At 43.8% G+C, this 24,710-nt stretch overlaps 1 protein-coding gene across 1 annotated transcript in view; it reads left to right on the forward strand.

The window, feature by feature from the left end:
* The window catches only part of ELAPOR2 (endosome-lysosome associated apoptosis and autophagy regulator family member 2), a 101,560-nt gene that overhangs the window by 32,681 nt on the left and 44,169 nt on the right, over positions 1–24,710 (forward strand). Inside the window, exon 2 of the mRNA XM_051795289.1 lies at positions 19,581–19,701. Coding sequence (XP_051651249.1) covers positions 19,581–19,701 — 121 coding nt within the window. The remainder of the gene's footprint in view (positions 1–19,580; positions 19,702–24,710) is intronic.

Raw genomic sequence — 24,710 nt, forward strand, 5'->3', positions numbered from 1 at the left:
GTGTAAGCATCCTTCTCCTAGAGCCTGTATAGTCCTACAGTCCTCTGTGACCTGAAATACAGCTCTGTGGGCAACGTCTTCCTTTTCAGCTCTGCATATAGCCCCACAGGTCATGTTCCCCAGCCCCATGTGTATCTGTCTCCAAGCTTCCAAACCATCCTACCTTTCACACTGAGGCACAGCCTGTAATATCAGCTAAGCCTGGCTTTGCCAAGCATGTTGGTCTCTGCTTGTTGCCAAACAGCAGCAGAGATTTGGGTGTTTAGCTGCTAGTTCATGTTCTACGCTATACAGGTTGTCTTTGGATGATTTACCAGTGTGGGAGCTCTGTTACTACCCAGGACCCAGGTGGGTGAAGTATTTGAGAGGGGAAATATTCTAAATCATGTGGGTGGTCAGCTGTGCCTTGCAGGCTGCAGGTTTTTCACCACCAACGCGAAGGTGGGACCTTGCTTGGCAATGAGTTTCCCATGGGCAAAAACACCCCCCAAAAAGCTGCTTTCTGCTTCTATCTACCATAATCTAACATGATATAGCTTAGGATTGGGGTTGCATGTGGTTGTAGAAGAAAAACACGGTTAGAACTTGGTTATGTGCCTGGTAGCATCATCCGCATCATTTTTCCTTCTTTAAAAACCACACTGAGTTTGTAAGTGCAATGGCCCTATGCAAACAGCTGTTAGTCAGCTACATCATTACCATTTCAAAATATTGAGACTTAGTCTCTGTGCAGGATGTGAAAATGTTGTTTAATGGTCCAGTTACACTCATGTCTGACTACAAAATTTATGTCCTGGCTCTTCAGAGTGTTCCTACGTTTGGGATCTCTGACGGTGAGAGCTGGCGTGCTGGTGTGTGGCTCCTGGCAGCCTTGGGGCTGCAGGCAAGACCAAACCACTGGTGCTTATAAGTTGCTTGTGGGCAAGGGATGATGAGGATGGGAATTGTCTGCCTCTCTGCAGCATGCTGGCTTTCATTGCACAGCTGTAGTGAATGGTGGAAAACAAAAGGTGTCAGGATGTGCATCGTTATCCTCCAATATCCATTTATCACCCCTCTCAGGCGGTGAACATTTTCTCTGTCCTTTCTGTGAGTGGGATGCTCACTCCATTGCAATGGTAAGGTTTGATGAGGCACCTCCCAGACTCAGGAGAGGGTGGGTTTTACTTGCACCTCCATTATTTGCCTCTTTACCAGGTACCTTAAAGTGCTTCCCAGCTTTAAACCCAAAGATAAACCACTCTACAGGGCATCCATCACCCACTGCTGCTGTCATATGTCCCTGTGGTCTCCAGGAGGAGGATGTGGCCCTTGTCATGGACAGAACTGGACCATTCCCAGGGGATGCTCATGCCTTACCAGGCCTGAACCTATGTGCATCCCTCAACAACGCTGCTTCCTTACCATGGCTTTCACACCAAGCAAACAACTGTGTTGCTCTGCTAGCATGGGGAAAACATCTTAGAGCTCCTCCTCTGCTCTCCTCTGGTCTGGCTTCTGCACAGGCTGCTGCTTGCTGACAGTCCTGCCATTCCTCATGTGCATTTTTATCTGAAAGGGTCAATTAAATCACTAATGCTATCATCTGTCTACCCAGATGACTCCCAAGCACCCAACATTTTGCTGTGTAATAACGCAGAGGCACTTATTTCTTTGAGGCTGTCTCCGTGAATCACTGTAATGTATTTGCACAGAGAAAGGGACTTGCAATTAACGCAGCCCAAATCGTGGCTATTGATTTAGCCCTCCTTTCGGTGTGACACTGTTTATGTTTTTAATGAGTTTGCAGCGGCTGCTCAGTTTGTACTGCACTGAATCATCATTCATAAATCACCAGGTCAGGGTGACTTTTTATTTTATCCACCCTGTCTGGTGTAGAGGGGATAGTGGTGCTCCAGAGGCAACTCAGCCCCAAAGGCATTGGTCAGTCCTGGGTTTAATTTTGTCCTGACTTAATGCAGCATTATACAGTAAAAAAAAAACCAAAAAGCCAAGCAAACCCCCAATTTTGGGCAGATGGCCTGTGCTAGTAATCCTTCATCTTAATGGCTCCTGACAGAGCAGCTGTGTCTCACTGCTTCTAAGGGTTTTCCATCAGAGACAACAGTTTTGCTGGGATATGAAACTTGGCTGTAGCAGTTTGCTTCACTCGAGCATCTCTCATAGAAAAGGACAACAGAGAAGAGTGAATGACTTCTGGAAAGGGAAGCAACCTCATTCCTATCGAGATAAGCTGATGACATGTGCCTTTTGCTTACCGCCTGCGCTTCTGTATTTTTAAAATTATGACTCAATATTTAAATAAGAAGGCTTTTGTAGAGACTGGAGGTGAAAGCTTAGAAGTAAAACAGCTTCAAATGGTCACAGATCTCCATAAGAGACTGACACAGCGGCAATGATGAATTAGGTAGTCTGGGGTTGCTCATCAGGAATTTGATTTAGCATTCTATTTCTTCTCTTTGTGGATCCCATGGATGGAAAGCTACTTCTTCTGCAGGAAACCCCCAGTATTCTTCACTGGGGGTTTCCTGCAGAACCCCCAGGTTATTTCCTGCAGGAAACCCCCTGGAGGTCTTGCTGACTTAGTCATCTCTTGTGTTGGATTTTCCAGTGCTGCCTGAGGCGTCAGCTGGGTAGAAAGTGTGTCCAGTTCTGGGCCCCTCAGTTCAGGAAGGATATTGAGGTGCTGGAGCAGGTCCAGAGAAGAGCAATGAGGCTGGTGAAGGGACTTTAACACAAGTCCTATGAGGAGAGGCTGAGTGAGCTGGGGTTGTTTACCCTGGAGAAGAGGAGGCTCAGGGGAGACCTCATCACTCTCTACAACTCCCTGACAGGACGTTGTAGCCAAGTGGGAGTTGGTCTCTTCTCCCAGGCAACCAGCAGCAGGACAAGAGGACACAGTCTTAAGCTCTGCCAGGGGAGGTTTAGGCTGGATATTAGGAAGAAATTTTTTATGGAGAGAGTAATGAGACATTGGAATGGGTTGCCCAGGGAGGTGGATTCACTGTCCCTGGAGGTTTTTAAGATGAGACTGGATGTGGCACTTAGTGCCATGGTCTGGTGACCACGGCGGTGTTGGATCAAGGGTTGGACTTGATGATCTCTGAGGTCTTTTCCAACCTGGTTGATTCTATGATTCTATGTTTCCATGAAAAGCTGTAGTTGAGATTTGCTGCTTTCGGTTCTGTGCTTGCCCATATGTGTGTGAAATACTCAGCCAGTGGTGGAGGATTCATAATTATTTATCTGTCTTTGTATCTGATGGTGCATAGCTGTATATTGATTTGCTGTAGACGAGATGAACAAAATAATTACAATGTTTCATTACAAACATTGAATTACAACATTAGGCAGACAGCTTTTCGGTGTGTGACAGGCTGTGGAATAAATATCGTAGGATATTGCGCAGAGAAAGGCACGTGGAAAGCAATAGGTTGGGAAGGCATGGAGTGACTTTGTCAGGGCTGCTTCATGCCTGGAGTCTCCCTGAGTGCTGCAGGAGACCCTTAAGTCATGTTGATTGGGGTTATCTCTGCACTGGGTGTTAGGATGAATTAGTGCTAATGGTGTCTCCATCTAACACGATAAAGCTCTGGCTGGGTTTTCTCCAGCTCACATGCAAGTAGAACTGCCACGTGGATTGCAATGTTGTTCTGTTCTGAGTCCTGACAAAATTTGAAGTCTGCTACATTTTAAATGATGGAAAATGTTTGCTGGGTTGGTTTTATGGTTTTTATTTTCTTTTTTCTTAGGAGCAATTTTGCTGGGTGGGATTTGAAGTCTTCCACATAAAAAGGAATGTTTTCTAATGCATTTTGACAAGTGCAATTTCAACTGAAAAGCAAGTCATCTCCTATTGCATGGATATTTCAGAATGAAATATCCTTTTCTTTTCAACTGAGAAAACCCTGCAACTCAAACACTCCTCCCTTTTCCCCTCTCTCCTTCCAGCCTTCATAGCAAACAACTTGAGATCCTGAGTAGTTTCATCTTAAAGAGTCTCAGGAGGCAGGGACTCCTCTGAGATGACGTACTATCCTCTGGAGGCCCTACCTCTTTCCTTGGACAGTGAAAATAGCCATTTAGATTGTTTAAATGAGGACAGCAAACTTCCAACTTAGGGCAGATTTGATACTGTTGAAATAGGTACCGCTTGTGGAGAAAAATGGAAATGTATCACACTGTGGCTGTGCTTAATTCTGATTTTCAGAGCCAATTAAGAATGTATTTGGTTGCCCACTTCAAGTTACAAACATGTTATGCCCATATGACATGTATTGATTTCTCCTTTTCTCTCCTTAAATACTGAGTCTTGCTTAAAACTTCAGAGCTTACAAAGCCCACAGTGGTCGGTGGTGTGGGAGGATGCTGTGGGAACCCATGCCAGTGTTAACCTGAGAAATGCAGAGTTAACAGGATTTGGAAATCAGCTGCTTTATATGCACGTTGCCTTCCAGTGTATTACTATTTTTTTAATTTATTTTTTTTTTTTTGTATCTTGACTACATTAACCTTGTCCTGGCTCTGTCGGGCTGGCTGACACAAGATGGATGGTGTTGGTGGCCTGGAGTAGCAGCCCATATGCCAAGTGCCTGTGAAAGGCACCCGCTGCCTTCAGAGGGGGAAGCCTGTTTGCTCAGTAAAGGCACGTTGAGCAGCACTGCCTGCCTAATTGGCTGGAGAGCCCTATGCCCCTGATTTTATGTAATGAGCTTTCCTCAGCAAGAAAGCAGATGGATTACCAAGAAAGCTTTACAGAATGACAAAAATGGGGCTATATGTTCCTATTTTGCTGCTTTTTGAAGCCCTGCAGAGGTGCTGGTTGGGATTGCCATGGCAAGGGCTGCTGCAAGATTTCCTCCTGCGGTGAAAGCAGCTCCCTTCCACCAGTGCCTTAGAAGGATCAACATTACAGATTTAGAATGCTCTTAAGGAGGGGTTTGATCCAGTCTTTTGACTCTCAGGTAATATGCATTTGATTTTCTTGTGTCCCATTTGTCATAGCACTCAGGTCATGATTCCAAGCTAGTCAAGAGCCCAGCTGCTGTAGTAATAGGTGCCTGGGTAGGAGCAAGGCTCTTATGTACCTTTTACAAATATGGACCTAAATGTCCTGGTTCTGAGCTCTTGTGCAGAATTATATTTGGGATAACAACACTTGTCTTCCCTGAGAGTGTTCAAGGCCAGACTGAATGGGGCTTTGATCAACCTGGTCTAGTGTGTAGCATTCCTGCCCACATCAGGGAGGTTGGAACTAGATGATCTTTAAGGTCACTTCCAATCCAAACCAGTCTGTGTTTCTGTGACAGGAAGATGCTCTGAGGATAAAGATCACCCAAGCTGTGCTTCAGTGTTCTGTGTCATAAGGAAGCAGATATAAGCTAAACCCTGAATTAGAGGATTTTTTATAGACCCTGATTTCAGATCTTAGATACAGAGCTGAGAAGAGCAGTACAGAGCAGGTATAGACATCAGGGCTGTTCTCACCCGTTTCAGTGGGTGTCACCACTATCTCAGAATTTCCAAGTTTCCAGTTAGTGTGGGAATACAAACCACTGCAGACAGATCCTGTTTTGGACATGAGTTTGCAGAAAGCTTGGTGAATGTCAAGTGTGTGTGTCGTGAGCTGGTCCAGAGCTCCTGTGCTGAACTTGCAGCGTGCTGAGAACACTTTTGCTTAATGGAGATTGACTTGAGCAGGGAGTGTGATCTTCCCTCATACCCAGGCCTCAGGTGATGCTCCAGCTTTGGGGAGAGGTGTAGGTTTATTCTGTTCTTATCATTTCAGACTTGCTTTGAATTTTGCCTTTGGTGCTTTTGGGTTGATTGCTGTACATTTTAGTGTTAGATTGTTAGCTGTAACTCCCTCCCCATCTGCATGGCAAGGACATGGAGAGTGACTGTGGATCTGTGCAGTCTTGGAGCAGTGCAGTGATCCTGAGCCTTCCTTCTGTAAATTCCGTGTTATTTACTTCCTTATGCAACAAAAACACTGATAAACTCAGAGAGAGTCATATGCAAATCCTGCAGTCCCAGGAGCAAATGTAACATCTCTTTTAGCTCTGTGTGCAATCAAGCCCATGCAGCTCTTTCTGTGCTCGCTGTGTTGTGGCAGTCAGTGAGGTCTTGTTTCTATTTCGAGCCTCAACGAATTGAACTGTTGTTCACTGGGACTTGGCTCTGTTGCTCCATGCTACCTGAAAAGGAACTGAGGGAGCAAACAGCTTTCCTGAGCTATTGTTACTGCCTGGAGCAGCTCCAAACAGCTTGACCACCCCACGCAGCCACCCTGAGGGGTGGCCAAGGGGACAGGGAAATGATGGGGATTCTGGCATCTGCTCTTTGCTGGAAGGATGGCACTGGTCTGGCTTGGCAAAGACACTGGGCTCAGAAAATTCCCATTGGCATCTCCGATGTCATGAGAGAGGGGAGAGGGTTGTCCCAGGAAAAGGTTGTAAAATGTTTTTTCTGCTCCACTTCCTAAAGAATGTCTCTGTCCAAATTTTTTGTGACCTTTTCCCATGGGAGTTTTTCATAGAAATAGGAAATTAAAATAACAAAAGGTGGGAAAGTGATTATGTGGAGTGTGTGGGGAAATATTACTGCAGCTGGAGCTTTAGGTCACAGTCCATAAAGGAAAGGCCTTTGGTTGCATCTAGTTTATTGTGCAGGTCTGAATGCATTGCTGCTTTGTCCTGAGTTATGTGTTGTTCCTCCTGTATTTCTGGAGCACCTGTATCCCATCCAGCTCTTGTCTTAGACCAGGTTAGGGTAGTCTGCTGGAAACCACTCTGAATCAGAGCAGCATGTGCTTTTCTTGAATCATGATTTTTAACTCACCAGAGCCAAACTCACCAGAGACAAACGTGGAGTTTGTCTCCACATAGCTGAGGCGAAGCACATGCTAAAGCACTCAGGGTGCTATGAATGAGCAGTTGCACTTCCCCCATGATGTGTTTTCCTCTCAGTGTCCATCAGGATATTTTCTATCCAGCTTCACAGACCCTAGGAGCCCAGATACTTGTTTCCTTGCTACTGACAATCCCTTGTCAGGCTGATTTGAATCCCTGTGTAGAGGTTAATTGCAGTCAAGTTTGTGTAAGTGCATGTTTGTTGGGGGTGCCACAGAGACAGAGGCTGCAGGAGAGAGCACGAGGCTGGAGTAGCGCCGGGCGAGGAGAATAGATTTGTAATCAACAGAAAGGAACAGATGGCTTTCGTTGTAATGCCTATATTTGTATTTAATGCTAATATTCCTCCCAGAGCACCAGCACTTCAGTGATATGTAACACAACATAAAAGCATCTGGGGAGAGAGGGGATAAGAGAAATGGGTTTGTCAAATCCCGGGAGGAAATCTGTCATTGGATTTAGCCACAAGGTTTCAGTGGGTGTTAGTGACCAGAGAAGGCAAAAGTTTGGTACAGCCCTCCTTCAGAGCACTGTGAGCATTGCTCTGACATGCCCATGCCCTGGGTAGCAGTGATGGGACCCTGGAAGGGAGCAGCATTTGTGCCCAGTGCCCCAGCTGCAGCGAGATGTTGTGTCATGAAAGGAACTCTTTCCCAGAGCATTTTCTAGTTCAAACATAGGGAAAGACATCAAGTCCCTGCTCTGTCGGCCTTGCCATCCTTGTTCTGACAAGGTCAATACCATCTTGTTTGGCTCCTTATAGCATCTCCTCACACTGGTCCGTGGTGGGATTTACTGGCATGCTTGGAATTGCTTACTGATTCATTCTGTGAATGCAATTAGTCACCACCAGCACACAGGTGGAAGATGAAAGTTAATTCTGTGGCACCTAATTAGCTGTCATTGCTGGAAGGGTTTGAGAGCAGAGACAAGAAGTTGTGGTTCTGGTTGCACAGTTGGGGGGGTCTCATGGAGCAGTGGTGAGACACCCCAGACTCCACCCTAGACCTGTGTGTTACCTCTAACAACCTTTTGTCATCCTGTTAAAAGATAAACAAGAAGCTTGAGTCTCCGTGGGTGTAAATCAGAGCTGCACCAAATTTTGTCAGCCAGGGAGAGATAGAGCCTGTGGATTAAATGATGACAGAATTATTCTCGTGTGAGTTGCTCTGTGTGCGTATGGAAATGCACAGGCAGGTGCGTACATGCCCACACACTCGTTAAAGGTGACTGCTTTTTCATTTGTTTGTATTTAGTGCACCTTGGAGGCCCTACCTAGACAAGAGTCATAAATGAAATGTCACCAGATCATTAACACATCCCTGACTTGTTAACAGATAATAGCACAATTTGTAGTTAAAAAAGCCAATTGAAAACTCACTGAGTAATATTCCTCCCCGTTCCCTGACATGTGCATGTGTTAGAAATCCATGTGATACAAAGCACAGGACAAAAATGATTGATAGCAGGTTACAGTGCTCTTTATTACAATAAATTAATTGATCATGTCTAGCAGATTTTCCTCCCAGCGGAATCTCTGGATATTGGACATGTCTCTCTCATTTCTCTTCTATCCTGGCTGTTGGAAACATGCCAGGCAGTTTTATACCATCATTTAAATTTATTTGTGACCTGAGAAAGTTGTGTTGCCCTTGAGACAGTTAACTTTTTAACTTTCAGCTAAAAAGTTTGGTGATATTGTAGAAGATATGGGGATGGATATTATAAAATGTTTTCTGATGAGGTGGAACTTCTCAATGCAGTCCTGGCAGGAGGTCCCACCTGAGAGCTGTGTTGAAATGTTTTTCCTGATCCTTGATCCACCCTTATTTTTCAGGCATCCTATTCTAAACCCGACATACTCCAAAGATATTAACCAGCACTGTTTTTCATAGTCCTGGGCAATGGAGCCCAAAAGCAAATGCTTGCAGGGAGTATCCCTTCAGCCTCGAGATCTGCAGCATCAGATGATGACAGGGATATGTTGGTGGAGAAATAGAGTGGGAAACTTCTGCTGTTTCTGTGCCATACTATTTGACAGCTTATGCCCTCTTTCTGGTAGGTGCTTTTGGCAACTGTCATATGTGTAATGACCTGTCAGAGACATAGAACAGGTTATTATTTGTTGTTTTTACAAGCTCTATCCTGACAAATTGTCCTCTTTGTTGCACTTGTAACTGGGCTATTTCAGAGTCTTAAATGTAAAGAAATAAGTGCTCCAAGCCTTTCATTTCTCTGAATCCAAGAGAGTGGGTGAGATGCTGTGGAATTGCATTAGTAAATTTAGTCTGTTTCGTGGTTTTGCCCTTTGCATGTACATTAAGCAGTATTATCTGTTTAAGGACTCAGTTTCTGGATTCCACTCCTGGCTTGTCTCATAATTTGCCATTAGGTAAGACACTAAAAAGTGGTCTGGCTCCCAAAATAATTTGTAGAGAAGTGTATCATCTCCAGGTGTGCAAAACAAGATTATAATTGTAGGGCAGGTGAGTAAAGACCCATTTGAGGGTCTACAGCAAGGCAGCAGTTGGTGAAGGAGTAGGCTTAAGCCTCTGGTCGATACCAACCCCCCGGTGCATTGTGAAAGAGCCCTTATCCTGTTTGCCGAAGGATTTGAGATCTTCTGCCATTTTTACAAGGTGCCATTTGCTACTTCTATCTCATATGCTTTATCTGAGATGTGCTACAGCCTTTACTCCCAATGCTTTTGGGCTCCATTGCCCAGGACTGTGAAAAACAGTGCTGATTAATATCTTTGGAGTATGTTGGGTTTAGAATAGGATGCCTGAGGGAGGGTTTGACTCCTACTTTCTCCTTTAGGAAAAGAATATTTTAGCTTTTAAGATACCATGCAAGCCTGTATCATCATGTCTAAATTTCTTGCTGCAAGTTGCTTTATGTAAAGCGAGGGGTGAGAAGTATTAAAACAGGAATCAGCATTTCACCAAAGATGCAGTTAAAGCACAAAGTTTATTCTCCTAACTCCCAATACTTTATGGTCTGATTGGCATTAAAATGTCTCTCTTTTATGAAGATTTGTAAGGCTTTGTTGCTAAGAATCAGAATAAGCACTTGGAAATTCTGTTGAGTGGCTGTGGAGATGTGTATCCCTAGAGACTGCTTTCATTTCCATATTCATTAAACTGTTCTATGGTGCCTGAGAGACCCAAACCTTGCACAGTATGGCTGTGAAAGCTGGGAAAGGAGACATTAGGATCAAGGAGCACTTTCACTATCAATTTAACCCAGTCTAAGTCTGCATGACCATTAGGTCAGTCCTGTTCCTAACTGAAAATACTTTCTTCCTCTGCCCATCTTTCTACCTCGACCACCCATTGCCACTCTTTCATGTGTCCACAGCAGTGCTGACACAGTGTGCAATGAACTGGATCATGGAACTGTTTTGCTGAAAACTAGGGGAAAAATGACTTTATGATGGATCAGGGTTTTTTTAGCTGACACAAGGGAAGAGGTAAAACATGGTTTGGGTCAGGCAAACTGCCCAGTATCGCTTATTCACTTATTAAACCATCACTGGAGACGCTTCCGCAAATATAGTTTGTTTGGCTGAAAATAATATTTTTGAGGGCCATTTTCTACCATCCTGTAAAATTCTGTATTTGGTACCTCCCTCCATGAAATTCAATGGGATTGTCTTAGAAGGTAGAAAGGTCTTTGCTTTCTCTAGAGTTTCACTTGCAAGGATGGCAATGCCCATCCCCTGTTATTTAATGCTCAGGGTGATGAGTACCTGGGCTGGTTAACTGTGGATGATCTTGTTGTCTTTCAAAGTGAATGGGTACCTTTTATTGGCTCAACTGGGCAGCAGATAAGGCCCTGGATGAAAGAGTGAATGTTTTACTAAAGGCTACTTATTTCTGTAGGTTGCAAAAATAAATAATCCCAGACACTTTCAAAGATGGCTGGGGTAAGGCTGCACATACCGTGTTTGTGAAGTTTTATTTAAAAGAAAAATAAATTTTTCATAGTCAAGGGGCTGCTGGCTGACCTGACCTTTTCAGATTGAAAATGGTCCCTGAAAGGAAAAATAAGATAATGATAATAAAACCTCTCCTAGTCATTAGTGGACTGCTGCTGAAAGAGATTTGGCAAAGACTGAAGAAATGTCAGAGTGAGAGAGCACACTGTCTCTGCTGAAAGATGAGTCTCTGACCTGGCCGGTGCCCCATGAGGCTGGGGAGATCTGCACTGATTTCACCCAGAGTGAGGGTGGCTGACAGCCAAGAGAAGACGCTGATCAGAGCAGAGCACTGTAGTTTCATGCAGCTGATGTTGTGTTACATGGGAATGCACTGTCCTTACAAACTGTCTTCAACAAATCATATAATAAATATGTAGTAGATGTATAGCACAGTAAATGCAGTTTCTTGGAAGGACACAGCCAGCCTTTTGTCCCAGCCATTCTCTCTGAAGCTCTTTATATGTTGAAATGGTATCTTTGGGGCTGTGCTTTTTAACACATAAACCCTGCATCCCCATGTATTTCTCCTATCTCTTGTGCTCAGCTTCCTTGTTGATAATAACTGCTTCATTAGCTGTCTGATGAATGGTCTGTGCACATTAGCATCATTTTATCTGGCCAATAACTAAGAGCTTTACTCTGCAAAGCTGTGCAATATCCATCACTGAGGGGTTTCTAAGAGGTTGGGCAAACCTCTGCCAGGAATGGTTTAGGTGTGGGGGGCAAGAAGATGGATTAAGTGGCTTCTGAAATGCCCCTCTAACCCTGCTACCTCTTACTTTAAAACCTAGCCATAGTAATAGCACATGATTTCTATGACAAGCATCTCTGGGAGGCTCAGTGGAGAGGTGGGAGCCTTGTGGACTGGAATCTGTTCAGAGGCTGCACCAATATATTCAAAATGGCAATGGCAGCCCAGCAAGCCACAGCTGGGTGAAGAGGTAGAACACGAAGGACTTGTCCTACCTAACTTCAGGAGTTTGTGTGGAAATGAGTGTGTACAAACTCTGCAGCTGTGGAGGGAAGAAAGGGATGCAGTTCACATGCCCTACTCTGAACATCTGAGACGTGCTGGAACCACCTCCTGGTCTTCTCTTTCATCATCCTATGCTGCAGCCTGTTGACCAAGGGTAAAGGAAGTCCTTGGACCTGGTTAGTATGAGAGCTCAGTACCTTTCTCATTTCCAGTGGGACACAATATTCATCCAAACACTTTTCCATCAGCTGTTTTTTCTAAACATTTCTAAGGGATGTCTCTGTCTTCCTCCTGCTGACAGAGCTGCTCATGGCTCTCTGAACTTCACCCATCATTCTGCAGAGAGCTGCCCACTGCAGGTCACTTCATTCACTGGGTAGGACTAGACATTTGTTTTAACACATTTGGGTTAGAATCCTGGTAATTATGTTTAAACAGGTTATAAAAATATACAGAAAATGTCATTTATTCTGATTCCTTGCAAATATTGATGATATACTTTTGCTGAATTCTGGCTTTCATTCAGGAAACCTCTTCAGTTCATCTTGCATTTGCAGATGGCTTTGGCAGTGTTCCAACCTCGGCTTCTGGTGCTTGAAAACTAGTGCTTGAATTAGGCTCAAGATGCAAGTAGCCTGATTTTCAGAAAGTCTGAATACATGCAGCTGCCTCGTGAAGTTCTAAGTAATGAAATTAGGGCTGGGATTCTCACTGCCAAAAAACCCACAAATAAATTAGGAGTTCAGAAAGAGAAATGTGGCAGAATACATATAAATGTCTTTAGGAATTTGGGGATTTAGGAAGCCTGGCTCAAGTTTTCAGCTGAAAATCACTGATATAAGTAATTTCAAAGGAGATTAAAGAGGACTGCATTCTTGCTGGGGAGAAGTGTAGAGCTGGGCATTAGGTCTGAATGAGTGTTGTCACAGAGCCCTGCTGGCAGACAGATCTGCTGCTCACTCATGGGCTGGGGGTGATAGGAGCACAGAGAGGCAGCAGGGATATTTGACGCATAATTAGAAATAATGAGCATGGTAAAAGAGGAGGAAGGGCTAGAAGCCCAAAACTAATGAGAAATGGGAACTTGCATCTCCTCTTTCAGAGCCTGAAGTAGAAGTGACTGATAGGCAGCCCTTGAAAGCTCTGGAGTAGTCTCAAAGTGTTGAAAGCGTAGTCCCTGAGTGTGCTAGTGCACAGACATGGGAATGCCAGACATGGGAAACAGCCACGCAGGGAGTTTGCCATGTCTCTGCAGTCTTTTCAGATAACGTGTCTTGGTGTAGCAGAGGAGTGAAAATGTTGACTCATTTTCAGTGTGATTAGTCTGGGGGGATCACAGTGAGGTTGGATTCCCTTCTTATCTCCTCCTTTATTCATTCTCTCCTTAAAGGGACTTTTATTTGTGAGGAGGTTTAGATTATTGGTTTTTTTTCTTTTATAAATACACAGCTAATCCCTGTTGTACATGTAAATATAGACAGCACATAGGTCTGTAAAGATTATGGATGCCCCTTTTGGCAAGCAGTATCTTTTAATAGCATTGTGTGCAGTTAATCGGGTTAAGCAAAACTATCAGTGGAACAAGGAATCCAGGAAAGGAGTAAGTGACAGATCCCTTGAGAGTTGTTGGTTACCAATATTGGGGAAGGTTGCATAGAAGATTTTTTTTTTAAGCTCAAGTGATGTTTGTGGTTGGAAAATAACAAGAGTAGAGCAAGCTGCTAAATGGCAGGAGAGTCTTGCTATTGTATTTCACAACATATATGGTAAATATTTATTCCTCCTGGGCTTCATCCAATGTTTTCTGCTCAGATCAAGTGTTCAGTGCGTTGGGAACTGGTTGCAAGGGCCTGTGCCTTCTCTGCCCTTCAGTTCTGATAAAATGGTAAGGAGTGCAAGGCATCTCCCATGTAGATGAAAGGAAGGAATGAAAAAATTGGTGTAGAAAAATAGGAAAGACATTGAAGAGGGTGTTGCTCTTTGTCATGGAAAAAGCTCATTTCTACAGGGGGTTATGTAGGAAAAAACCCTTCATTCAGTGGAGAAGAAAACAATACTTCTAGAGTTTCAGAAATGCCCTGAAATAGGCATTTACTTTCAGACAGAGGATCTGTGCCCTGGAAATGTCAGACAACTGACAACAGTCAGTCAACTGTTGTAAAGGACCATATGATGCCTAGCCCAGATGCAGAGGTCTGCACTGGAATCATCTGGCATTACATGCACTGGATCTGGGGACCTGGACAAGGAGGAGCACTCAATGCCACTTAAAGTGAAGACAAGGATTGTATAAGAAGGGGGGCACTGGTGCTGGAGGACACACTGGGTGGGATGTGCCTTGCTGAGGTGCTGCTCAGTCAGCTCATGGTGTGCTGGGAGCTAGAGAAGGGCTGCAGGGCAGGAGGTGTGGGTGTCCCCAGGGAGCCAGGAGGTGTCTGCTGGAGGTTGGCACAGGACACGTGCAAGGGTGGCAGACACACACCATCGATCCCATATTGATGCTTTTTGAACATAGGACACTGGAAAAATTCCGTCACTTTTTCCTACCCCTGGCGCAGCTGTGACCAGTGCACCACCTCTCTGATGTCATGTGCTGACACAAGGGCATTGCTTTTGTACACGGTGTCCTTCAAAGCTAGTGTGTGTACGTCAGAGAGTTTCTCATAACAGCTTTGCATGGTAGTGCAGGTGTGATTTCACTAACTCTCCAAGAACAATAAAGCAAAATTCAGCACAGAGTAAAGCAAACACACATTCATTTTTTTTTTGGTGGCATATTTTGGGTTACTATTAACCTTTCATTTGAAATTTAATGCTGAGGACTACATATTGATCCTGAGCGGCTTCTTGGAACAGCATCAATTTTCCATTTACAAAACTGCTTTTTTTCCAAGCTTAACCCTATATGGGATGTTGTTAATTTTTTCCTGAGAGACACTTTCCAATGGAAACTTACTTTCTGGGTCTGAAATTCAAACCAGTTTTACCAAAACCTAAGGATTAAGAGAAATAGAAAGGAAATGCTATAGGAAATTACAGCTGAACTGGGGGAGGGATACATTTAGAAGATTAAGTCTAAGTGCAGAAAAGTAATTAAAACAGAGTCAGAATTACAGTTAAAATTAAAACAGGTCTGTGGCCAAATTTATAGATACCGCATGTCTGGATGATAGTGGGAAAAAACATTGAAAACAAAATCAGAGTAGTAGCTGGCAACAGATAACATCTGGCAATGGATTTGACATGAAATTCATTTCAGAGAACTGGTGGGTGAAGAAATTTCTCAATCATGGTGTTTGGAACTAGGTGATCTTTAAAGTCTCTTTCAACCCCAGCCATTCTATGATTCTGTGAAGAAATCCCAACACAATTCAATGGCATTTTTCCATGAGAAGCAGAGATGTTGTAAGTGTTCCACGGTGCTGAGAAGGCTCCACTGCCAGCCTTCTGTATTTGGAAATTCAAATTCCTGATGCAGATTAGAAGCACTCAGCCCAGTAAGCCAGAGTTAATGGGCAATTCCAGTGCCTGCATTCATCATGTGTGCTTGAAGGTGCTGGTGCTGCAGTCAAGATGTGCTTCCAGCTCATAGGGATGGACCTGAGCTACACTGGATGCTGAGGATGTCACCATGGCTGCTAAACCAGCTTGAGATGCTGGATCATTTAGCCGAACCACAGCTCCATGAAGTTATATTCATGCACTATAAGAAGCCACGCTGGTTAATTTGAAGCTGGCCAGTGGTGCAGCTGAAGCTGTGAGCTCCTGCCATGCCTGTGATCCAGCACAGATGTATTCTGCTTATAAAGGATAGATGCAGCTGAGCCCTCAGCGTTTGTTTCACAGAACTATAGAATGGTTTGGGTTGGAAAGGACTTTAAAGATCATCTTGTGCCAAACCCTGTGCCGTGGGCAGGGACACCTTCCACTAGATCGGGCTGCTCAAAGCCCCATCCAACCTGGCCTTGAATGTTTCCAGGATGGGGCATCCACAGTTTCTCTGGGCAACTTGGGCAATCTGTGCCAGTGCCTCCCCACTGTCACAGTAAAGAATTTCTTCTGTATGTCTAACCTAAATTTCCCCTGTTTCAATTTGAACCCATTACTCCTGGTCCTATCATAATTTGTGATGAAGAGTTTCTAGGTAAAGAGGTAAAGAGTTTCTAGTGGAGAAGAAGAAGAGAAAAGAGGTTTGGGAAGGGAAGGTTTGGGAAGGGAAGGGAAGGGAAGAGGAGAGGAGAGGGTCGGAGAGGAGAGGAGAGGGTCGGAGAGGGTCGGAGAGGACAGGAGAGGAGAGGAGGCACAGCTGGAACTAAACTTGGCTAGGGACATGAAAAATAACAAGGGTTTCTTTAGAGGAAAATAAAGGAAGATAAAAAAATCCGTACCGCCCCAATGAGCGAAATAAAGACCTGGCTGCAACTAACATAGAGAAGGCTGAGGTACTCCACACGTTTTTTGGCTTCAGTCATCACTGACAAGTGTTCCAGTGACACCACTCAGGAATGATGGGTAGGGAATCTATCAGGGATTGTAGTGATAGGACATGGGGGAATGGCTTTAAACTGAAGGAGATTAGTTTAGATTGGATATTAGGAAGAAATTCTTTACTGTAAGGGTGTCAAGGCTCTGGAGCAGGTTGCCAAGAGAAACTGTGGGTTCATCATCCCTGGAAGTGTTCAAGGCCAGGTTGAATGGGGTTTTGAGCAACCTGGTCTAGTAGAAGGTGTTCCTGCCCATGCAGGGGGGTTGGAACAAGATGATCTTTAAGGTCCTGTCCAACCCAAACCATTCTGTGGTTCTATGGTTCTCTGATTCTAAGATGATTGCATTGGTAGCTGGCAGAGATTTTTGGAGCTATGTGTGCATGTGTGTGACCAAGGGCAAAAATCAGTTTGAAGAGTCTTTAGTACAGTTGATTACCACAGGAACAACCAAGTCCATGGAGTCATTATCAGATATAAAACCAAGTTGAAAGTCAGATAGAAAATGAAAAACCAAAAAAACCCACCCCTGCTCCTCTTCCAGAAGAGAACTGAGCACAACAGGGAAAAAGGTAATGGAAAGAGACTGTGCAAGAACTCTGCTGTACAACATTTGTAAGTCTTGTGACTCCTTTGTGGACATGGCTGCACACAGTGATGGGGTGGTCAGAGGGAAGGGCATCTGTTGGGTCCATCTCTACAGAAACCTCATTTGACTGGTCAAAGCTGGAGAGATTTCCATGAAAGGATGGAAACCTGACTTGTCTGCCTGAATGTGGAAGGAGAGAACACTTTTATCCTTCATAATTTTAGTTACTGTGCTGAATTTTGAATCTCTGGTGATAGTTGACCGATATCCAACCAGTAGAGGGGACGTTTCTGCACTGCATGATGTGTCCCTCACAGCAGCACCCCTTCTGAGACCCATTCTGGCTGCAGAGGGATTGCATGCTGGCTAGACATCACTAAAGTGTGTTTTGAGAGGGTGACTACGAGAGCAACCTGGATTGTTGACACCAAACTGCTCTCTGTAATTTTTTTCACCTGATATTAGATAGAAAATGGATCTGAACATGAGTCAGATTCAGAGCACTTCAATATCCTTTCCTTTGCTTCAGTCTTACATATTTAATTTAACAGATTTTTTTTTCTTATGTCATATGATCTATGAGATGGATCTATTACATTTATGTGTGTCATTTATGTATTCTGGTTGCCTTATAGGCAGATTTCATACCAAGATGATTCAGGACTGTTGTTTTTTTTTTCCTATTCCTGGAAGATTGCATAATGAGATGAAAGTGGAGGAAATACGTATTATAATTGAATATATTTGTAGAGTTGGGAGTACGTTATATTTCATCTGTAGATCTGGGTTTGATAGTATCTTCTAATGCCTTGATTTTTTTTTTTTTTTCCAGAGACAAATAGTTTTCCTTTCCACTGTGCTATGAGTTAGGTTTCTAAACTATCGATTGTACTAGAAAGACAATTATTGAGCCATCAAAATATTAATTCCAGAGAAATCAGATTATTATTTGCACTGGGATGCAAAACAGCAAAGGCTTTAATGATGTTTAGGTAGAACTTTATTAACATCTGAATGTCTCTGGAGAGCTATGGTAACAGTAGGAGAAGTATTAAACTCAATGTTGTTTGCTTTTCTACAAGTAAATGAAGAGAATTGCAAGTCTTCTCCACGTGAGTCAGCTGAATATTTGCAGGAATTAACTCATCTATATCAGAGCCAGCATGGACAGACCCTTATCCATCTGATTCCCATTCTTCTGCTCCATCATGTGCTGCCTCATGGGTGAGGTTCACTGTAGTGACAGTGAGCTATGCCAGCTAAAGAGCTCTTCTGCTTGTGCCTTGGACTGTGGATGTGTCCACTGCCTCCCCCTCCCTGGCTCATGGCCATCCCTGCCAGGAGAGGACAGTTAAATTGAAAGGAACCAACCAAAGTTTATGGGTCCCCCACACCAGTCTGCCCCAAAGCTTCATAAACACCGAGCCTGTGGCTAAGTTTTCCTCAGTCCCATGATTTTGTGTGTTATTTTTGCGGGCCATGAAGGGATGTGCAGCGTGGGAGGTGGGGTTCCCCTGAGGAAATGGAGAAGACTCCATCCAAATTAAGTGGCTAGCTTCCCTCTGTAGCCAGTGAAGAGGAAGAAGTGTTTCTAGGATGTATTATCTCCTTGTCCCCTCTGCAGAAGGCGTCTAAAATAGTCACAGGGACAATGTTTTCCTTTCATTGACCGCAAAGGGAGCTGGAGGTGACCTTGCCCACATGAAGACATCTCACGGAGCTTGCCAGGATGTGTAATTTTAACATAGATCTGTTCCCTCTAGAGAAAGTTAATCACCATTTCTGCCAGCTTCACCCAAACTCTTTCTTGATACCAAGTTGCTTGAAGAATGAGATGTTCCCGAGGTTTATTTTAATAGTACAATTCTGGGCTATGAATTTGAAAACAGAGCTATAAACACAAAACTAAAAATGTAATTAAATGTGAGTCTAGATTTTATGTGGGATCTGAATCAATACTATTAATAAGACAAATAGCTAATATTCTTTCCTAGCTAATGCTAGGAAATTTCATACTGCTTTTCATTTAGTCTGCTCAGGGCTTATCTCAGTCATAGGGACTGATCTCCCCTCACACCACCATTCTGCCTTGAGATAATCCTCAGAGTTGGCCCTGGATGGCATTTTCAGAGGTATCTCAATACCAGATTTATCTCCCCTAATTTGCCTGGGCTACCTCTGAAACTGATGAAGAGGGAAAGGCACTCTCAGAAGGTGAATCATCTCAACCATTTTGGACATCCAGCCTATCACAGGATTTGTGTATGGCTTGCTCCATTGATCAAAGCAGAAGCCTCGTCAGCTACTGTAGATCAGACACAGAAATTTGGGATCAATCCTGCTCTAAAAGACAGGGGAAAAAAAATCCGGTGGAATCTGAGTCCTGCCTCTCAAGTGCTTTTGCAAATCCCACATTCTGCCTTTGCATGTGTGCTGCACAGCACCTGGTGTGCTCTGTGCTTGCTCTGTGATGACACACGGTCATCATCAAAGCAGAAAGAGCACTGCACAGTATGTTCTACAACAGCTACTTCCTTTCTGGTTTGATTATAACTGAGTTTGCTACTCCAAGTCTTGATTAATGAGCTCAATATGCAAATGTTGTGATGAAACTGAAACTCTTTGTAATTGCTTGCAGACAGATTACCACTTCGAGTACACAGAGTGCGACAGCAGTGGCTCCAGATGGAGGGTGGCTGTCCCGAATCCGTCAGTGGAGTGCTCTGGACTACCTGACCCCGTGAAAGGGAAGGAATGCAGTACGTTGTGCCTTTTCATTTTACAGATTGTTACTGGCTTTTTGTGCTATTTACCCTTGTAGGGTTTCTTAGCTCTGTCACTGACGTCCTGAGTGTCCCTGAGTTAGTTCTTCCCCTCCAATCCTTCTTCCTGTCTCCTGAGGCTGTGGAGCAGGGATTGTCTTTGCAGTGGAGCTGTGCAGCTCACTGTCTGCTACAGGTGCCCTTGTATGCTAATTCACAGACAAAGCATGTCTATGACAACACCCCTTGAAGAGATGTAGTTGCTTGTCTTGAGCTGCTCCGTTCTTAAGTTCTGTAGCTCTCCAGTTCATTTGTAGCTGTATTGGCAAAAATGGTGACCAGGAGTGGTCAAATTATATTTGCATAGTGTCCACATTCTTGTTACTTTCATTATTTAGCTAATTAATAAGCTGCATGCATAAGGAATGGTAAATGTCTTATTTGCCTGAGTTATTTTCATGATGAAGCTCCTGCATGTTATTTATTTATGTATCTGTTTTTAACAACTTAGAGTGTTTTCATATCACTTGGTTTTGCACTTTTTTTTTAAAACGTTGAAATGCTTCTTTGCATCTGGAAACATAAGCGAATTGCTGCTCTGCAAACATATCCCTCACTGTTTTGTAGCTTCCCAGGCTGAATGCTCTTTTCCGTCACAGTCCCTTGCTCTACTAATTCTCTCCACAGTAGATTCTAGCAGTAATAGGTACCAGGGGGTATAAATTGTCGTATCTGACAAACAGAATGAACAATGGCAACATCCTTTTAGCTCTACTCCTCCTCTAAAGGTTTATTGTTCATTTCTTTATGACATATGTTCCAGTGTGAGGCGCATAAATTTTTTTCTGTAGCGGTGTTGGATCACTGGAAGGTTTCTGACTGCTTGCAAGGATCACAGAATCATAGAATCATAGAATCAACTGAGTTGGAAAAGACCTCTGAGATCATCAAGTCCAATCCTTGATCCAACACCGCTGTGGTTACTAGACCATGGCACTAAGTGCCACATCCAGTCTCACCTTAAAACCTGCAGGAACAGTGAATCCACCACCTCCCCAGGCAGCCCACTCCAATATCTGATTACTCTCTCTGTAAAAAATTTCTTTCTAATATCCAACCTATTTTCTCGTAATTTGGGAATGTGTCATTCCTGATATTTGGGTTTAGTTTCCGAGGTTTTAAATGTGAAATCTCAGTATGTCCTTAGGATGTGCTTTTTCAATTACAGAAATAGAGAGCTGAGAACCACCTCTGGTGATCCCATAATTCATCCCCCAGCCCAAATAGCTGTAGTGGCAATGACTGTGTCACTCATGGCTGACGTTTGGCTGGACTGTTTTCATGGATCTCTCGTGATGAAGAGCCCAGAAGCTCTCTAGATATTTGCTCATCTATTTTGTTCTTTTCATTTTCCTTCCTGTTAAAGATTTTTCTGCTATTGAATCTCCCTTGTTATACTTCAAGCCTATTACTTTTTGCTGCCTGCACTGTAAAGGAGTAGATAGTTTTATTTCTTCTGCTGCACAACCACTTCTGATGTACCCTGGAGTACATAGGTATAACTCATTTTTTCTGACGTACATTACTTCCTCTTAAATCTTGTGATAAATGGTTTAAGATCCAGCAATATTACACTCTCCTGGACTTTCTGCTACAGATTTCGACAAATGGTGCAGTTCCCTCTTCATCTCATCTTATTTGTGTGTCTTTCTGGTCTTAGATCAATTCCAAAGAGAATTCAGCTGTTTTATAACAATAGATGAATTTCTGGCTTCTTGATACCTATCACCCTGCTTGACCAGGTGAAAACTTTTCCCAGTATATGGGCTGTGAAATTATGCACAAAGTACAGGATTCTGTTAAATACACTGGAAAACTCATCTCAGTAGATGCTTCTCCTCCTTGTAGTGTTGCTGTTAATTCCCATGGGAATTCAACTTGTTTGAGATGCAATCAGATATTTGACTTTTTTACTGAAACCTTCAGGTCTCATCTCTGTGGGCTCTTCTGAGTGCAGAGGTGTTAATGTAGGGTTTTTTTTTTTTCTGTGTCTGTAGTAGATTAACTGGCTTCAGGGGCTGTCTGGCTATGTTCTGATGGCAAGAGTAATTTTAGGTTTCTCATCGCTTAGTCTTTCACCCTTTACTTAAAGAACAACCAGTCTTTCAGCCTGAAAACATGAATCTGTCAACAGCAGTCAATCACTGCAGGAATGTGTTGGGAACACCTCTCCCATTCAGCTTGGCTGAATACTTTTACTGCAAAGTATTTGAACCAGTGTAGAGTTTGGCTGACAGTCCATTCTTAAATGGGTGAGATATACTGGGAGAGGTGGCTTTTGAAAACTGACTGCCATACAGCTCTCTAGATTTTTCACATGAGGATCTCTTGTTGATGACAAGTTGTGTTGAAAATGCTGACAGGCATGCTGACTTGTTATATTCTCTAAGCTGCTGGCTTCTGGCTCATTTGACAACACAGCAGCTGGATCAAGGGCATCTTATACTTAAAACATGAATTTCTGCAGCCTGAGGAATACAAAAGTTCTGTATCTGAGGCTGCTACAACTCATGTTCTCAGTAGATTTTGTACAGAGTGAGATTTGTGCTACAAACTTGGCCAGAGGTTGCATACATATCTCACATGAATGGCTCCTTGAGATGCCTTCCTTCTCTCATAGGTCTACTGCTATTTTATCCCAAAGTCTATCAAGAAATGCCATAACTATACCATATCTTCTGAGGTGAGTCTTTCTGGACATTCTACAATTTCTTTCAGATTCTCCTACATCTTGTAGGTCCTACCCTATGCCAGGACATATGGCATTTGGTAGAGTTCTGGAGTTTCCTTGGATACGCAAGGAAACCCTTTCAGTCCTTCAGCCTGCAGAATCAGGGTCCAGGGTGTAATTACCCCAGGTAGGATGACTTCTGGCATTTGAAATTTGTTACCTTCAGAAGTTTTGTTTAACATCTATTAGTTCTGAGATATACCAGAGCCAACTATGTCACTGCTCTTAAGAGAGGGTTGCAGTTGTACAGCAGTTGCAGTTGTACAGCAGTTGCAGTTGTGTAGCAGTAAGAGCTCTTAGGGCTTTATTTTTTTGTCTCCTTGAGGTTGGCAGAGCCCTCAGTGGTCCTTGGTGGCTGTTAGGACACACCATATTTGGGGAAATCTGTATGAGAAAGTGTTTCTTTTGGGAATACATCTGCCATCACTGCTGATTTCACAATGTTTGCAGTTGTTTTCATCTACTCAGAAATGCCTGCCATTTGAGAATATCTGCCACTGCTCTTTACTGCTCCCTGAAAACTGAAGTGACGTGCAGGCTGTCAATAATTTTGAATCCTGAGAATACTGTGCCAACCTCTCCTTCTTCCAAATGCTCAGCAGTCATTCTCTTTAAATTGTGCCTTTGAAGGATGGTATAACAATATGTTGAATGTCTCCATCTCTGTAAATACATCCAGACTGTGGTCTCCAGTGGAGTGGAAAGACAATTGAGATTGCTAAAAACACCTTAGCTCAGGTGCTTCTGGAGCAATCGAACTGTGACACCAGAGCTCAATTGGTGTCTTGAGGTGTGCTCATTTTCAGGATGCTGCGTTTTACTGCATTTCATTTGAATGAACCCGTTTAAAATTAGGTTGGATACTTCTGTGCTCCACTACATTTTGGAGAGCACGCTGACCTGCAAAGCACAGCTGACTGTGACCCGCTGAGCACGACTGCCAACACTCCCTGAAACGGCTGCAGTCTCTGAAACCTGGCAGGATTCTGCCCTTTTTTTTTTTTTTGACCCTTCAAAAACTTAATCAGCAAAGTTTACCTGCAGGGAAGACAGAGTCCTCTGAGAAATAGTCAGGTGTTCATAGTAGAAAGGGCTGTCATATTTGGACTGCTTTGTGACCTAGGTATTAGAAGAAAGGTTTTTTCGCCTTTATCTTGCCATGAGCACTGAGCAGTGTGATCACCCATTGTCCCCTCCTACTACCCTGCCCTCCACATCTCTCCCATTCAGGTGGTAGGTGGCAAGAAAGAAGGAACCTCACATGACACACGTTTGTGTCATGCAGTGCAGTGACCCAGATATGTGAGGGAAGCTGCAGTAGCAGCTCTGCAGTTGCAAGGCACTGGGACAACATGCCCCTTTCTATATTTCACTTTCTTCTTTTTTTCTGATCTCCTTACCCTATGGGGCTTCAGGCATCACTGCTTTCAGACCCTGCATCAGGTTGTCAGCCTGCATTTTGCCATTCAGCGTGGTGTGATCCCTCAGTGCTCAGTGCCCATGAGACCAGGCTTTCTCTGGACATGCCGTGGTGCAGCCACACCAAGATCCCTGGTCACATCTCTCAGGTTTGTGTTTGTATAGAACTGAGTCATATTTTTGATGCTGCCACACCACGGTTGCAAGGGTTCCTGTGAAGAGATACTTTAAAAGTGCAGAAGAGATCTTGGCTACAAAAAAGACAATATTTATTACTCCTAGAGCTACTCTGTGCAGCTCCCCTCTGCTTCCCATTTAAGATGTCCCCTCCAGGCATCTTCTCAGTACTGTTCTGAAGGTAGGGAACATACATGGAGGTGGGGGTGGCAGACAGAGAGCCTCCCTCAGCAGAATCCAGACCTCTGAATCACTCTTGACAGTCGGGAATGTGCTTTACTAATTTGGTCTCCTTCATTTTTAATTACCACAGATCTCCCTCTGATCTCCTCATGAGTCTGATAACAGGAAGGGAATTTAACTGATAAGGATCACTGCCATCAGGGCAGTTGCTTGGCTTTTTAAATGGAAAATATTGATGGCAGTCCAAGGGAGCAGTTTGCTTTCTGGGCTAAGCCCTTTCCTGCACCCCCTTTATGGCTGGTTATCTCTGGAAATCCACTGCTTTGGTGTGGGGCTGTAGGCAGTGTCTAATGGGGACTTTTTGGGGGTTGGCAGTGGGAGCAGCACTTGGCATCATGCTCCTGCTGACACTGCACTGCAATCTGTTGTGGTGGCC

The sequence above is a fragment of the Manacus candei genome, unplaced genomic scaffold, assembly GCF_025592945.1.
Source record: "Manacus candei isolate 608988 ecotype Guabito, Panama unplaced genomic scaffold, ASM2559294v1 h1tg000042l, whole genome shotgun sequence".
Classification (NCBI taxonomy): domain Eukaryota; kingdom Metazoa; phylum Chordata; class Aves; order Passeriformes; family Pipridae; genus Manacus; species Manacus candei.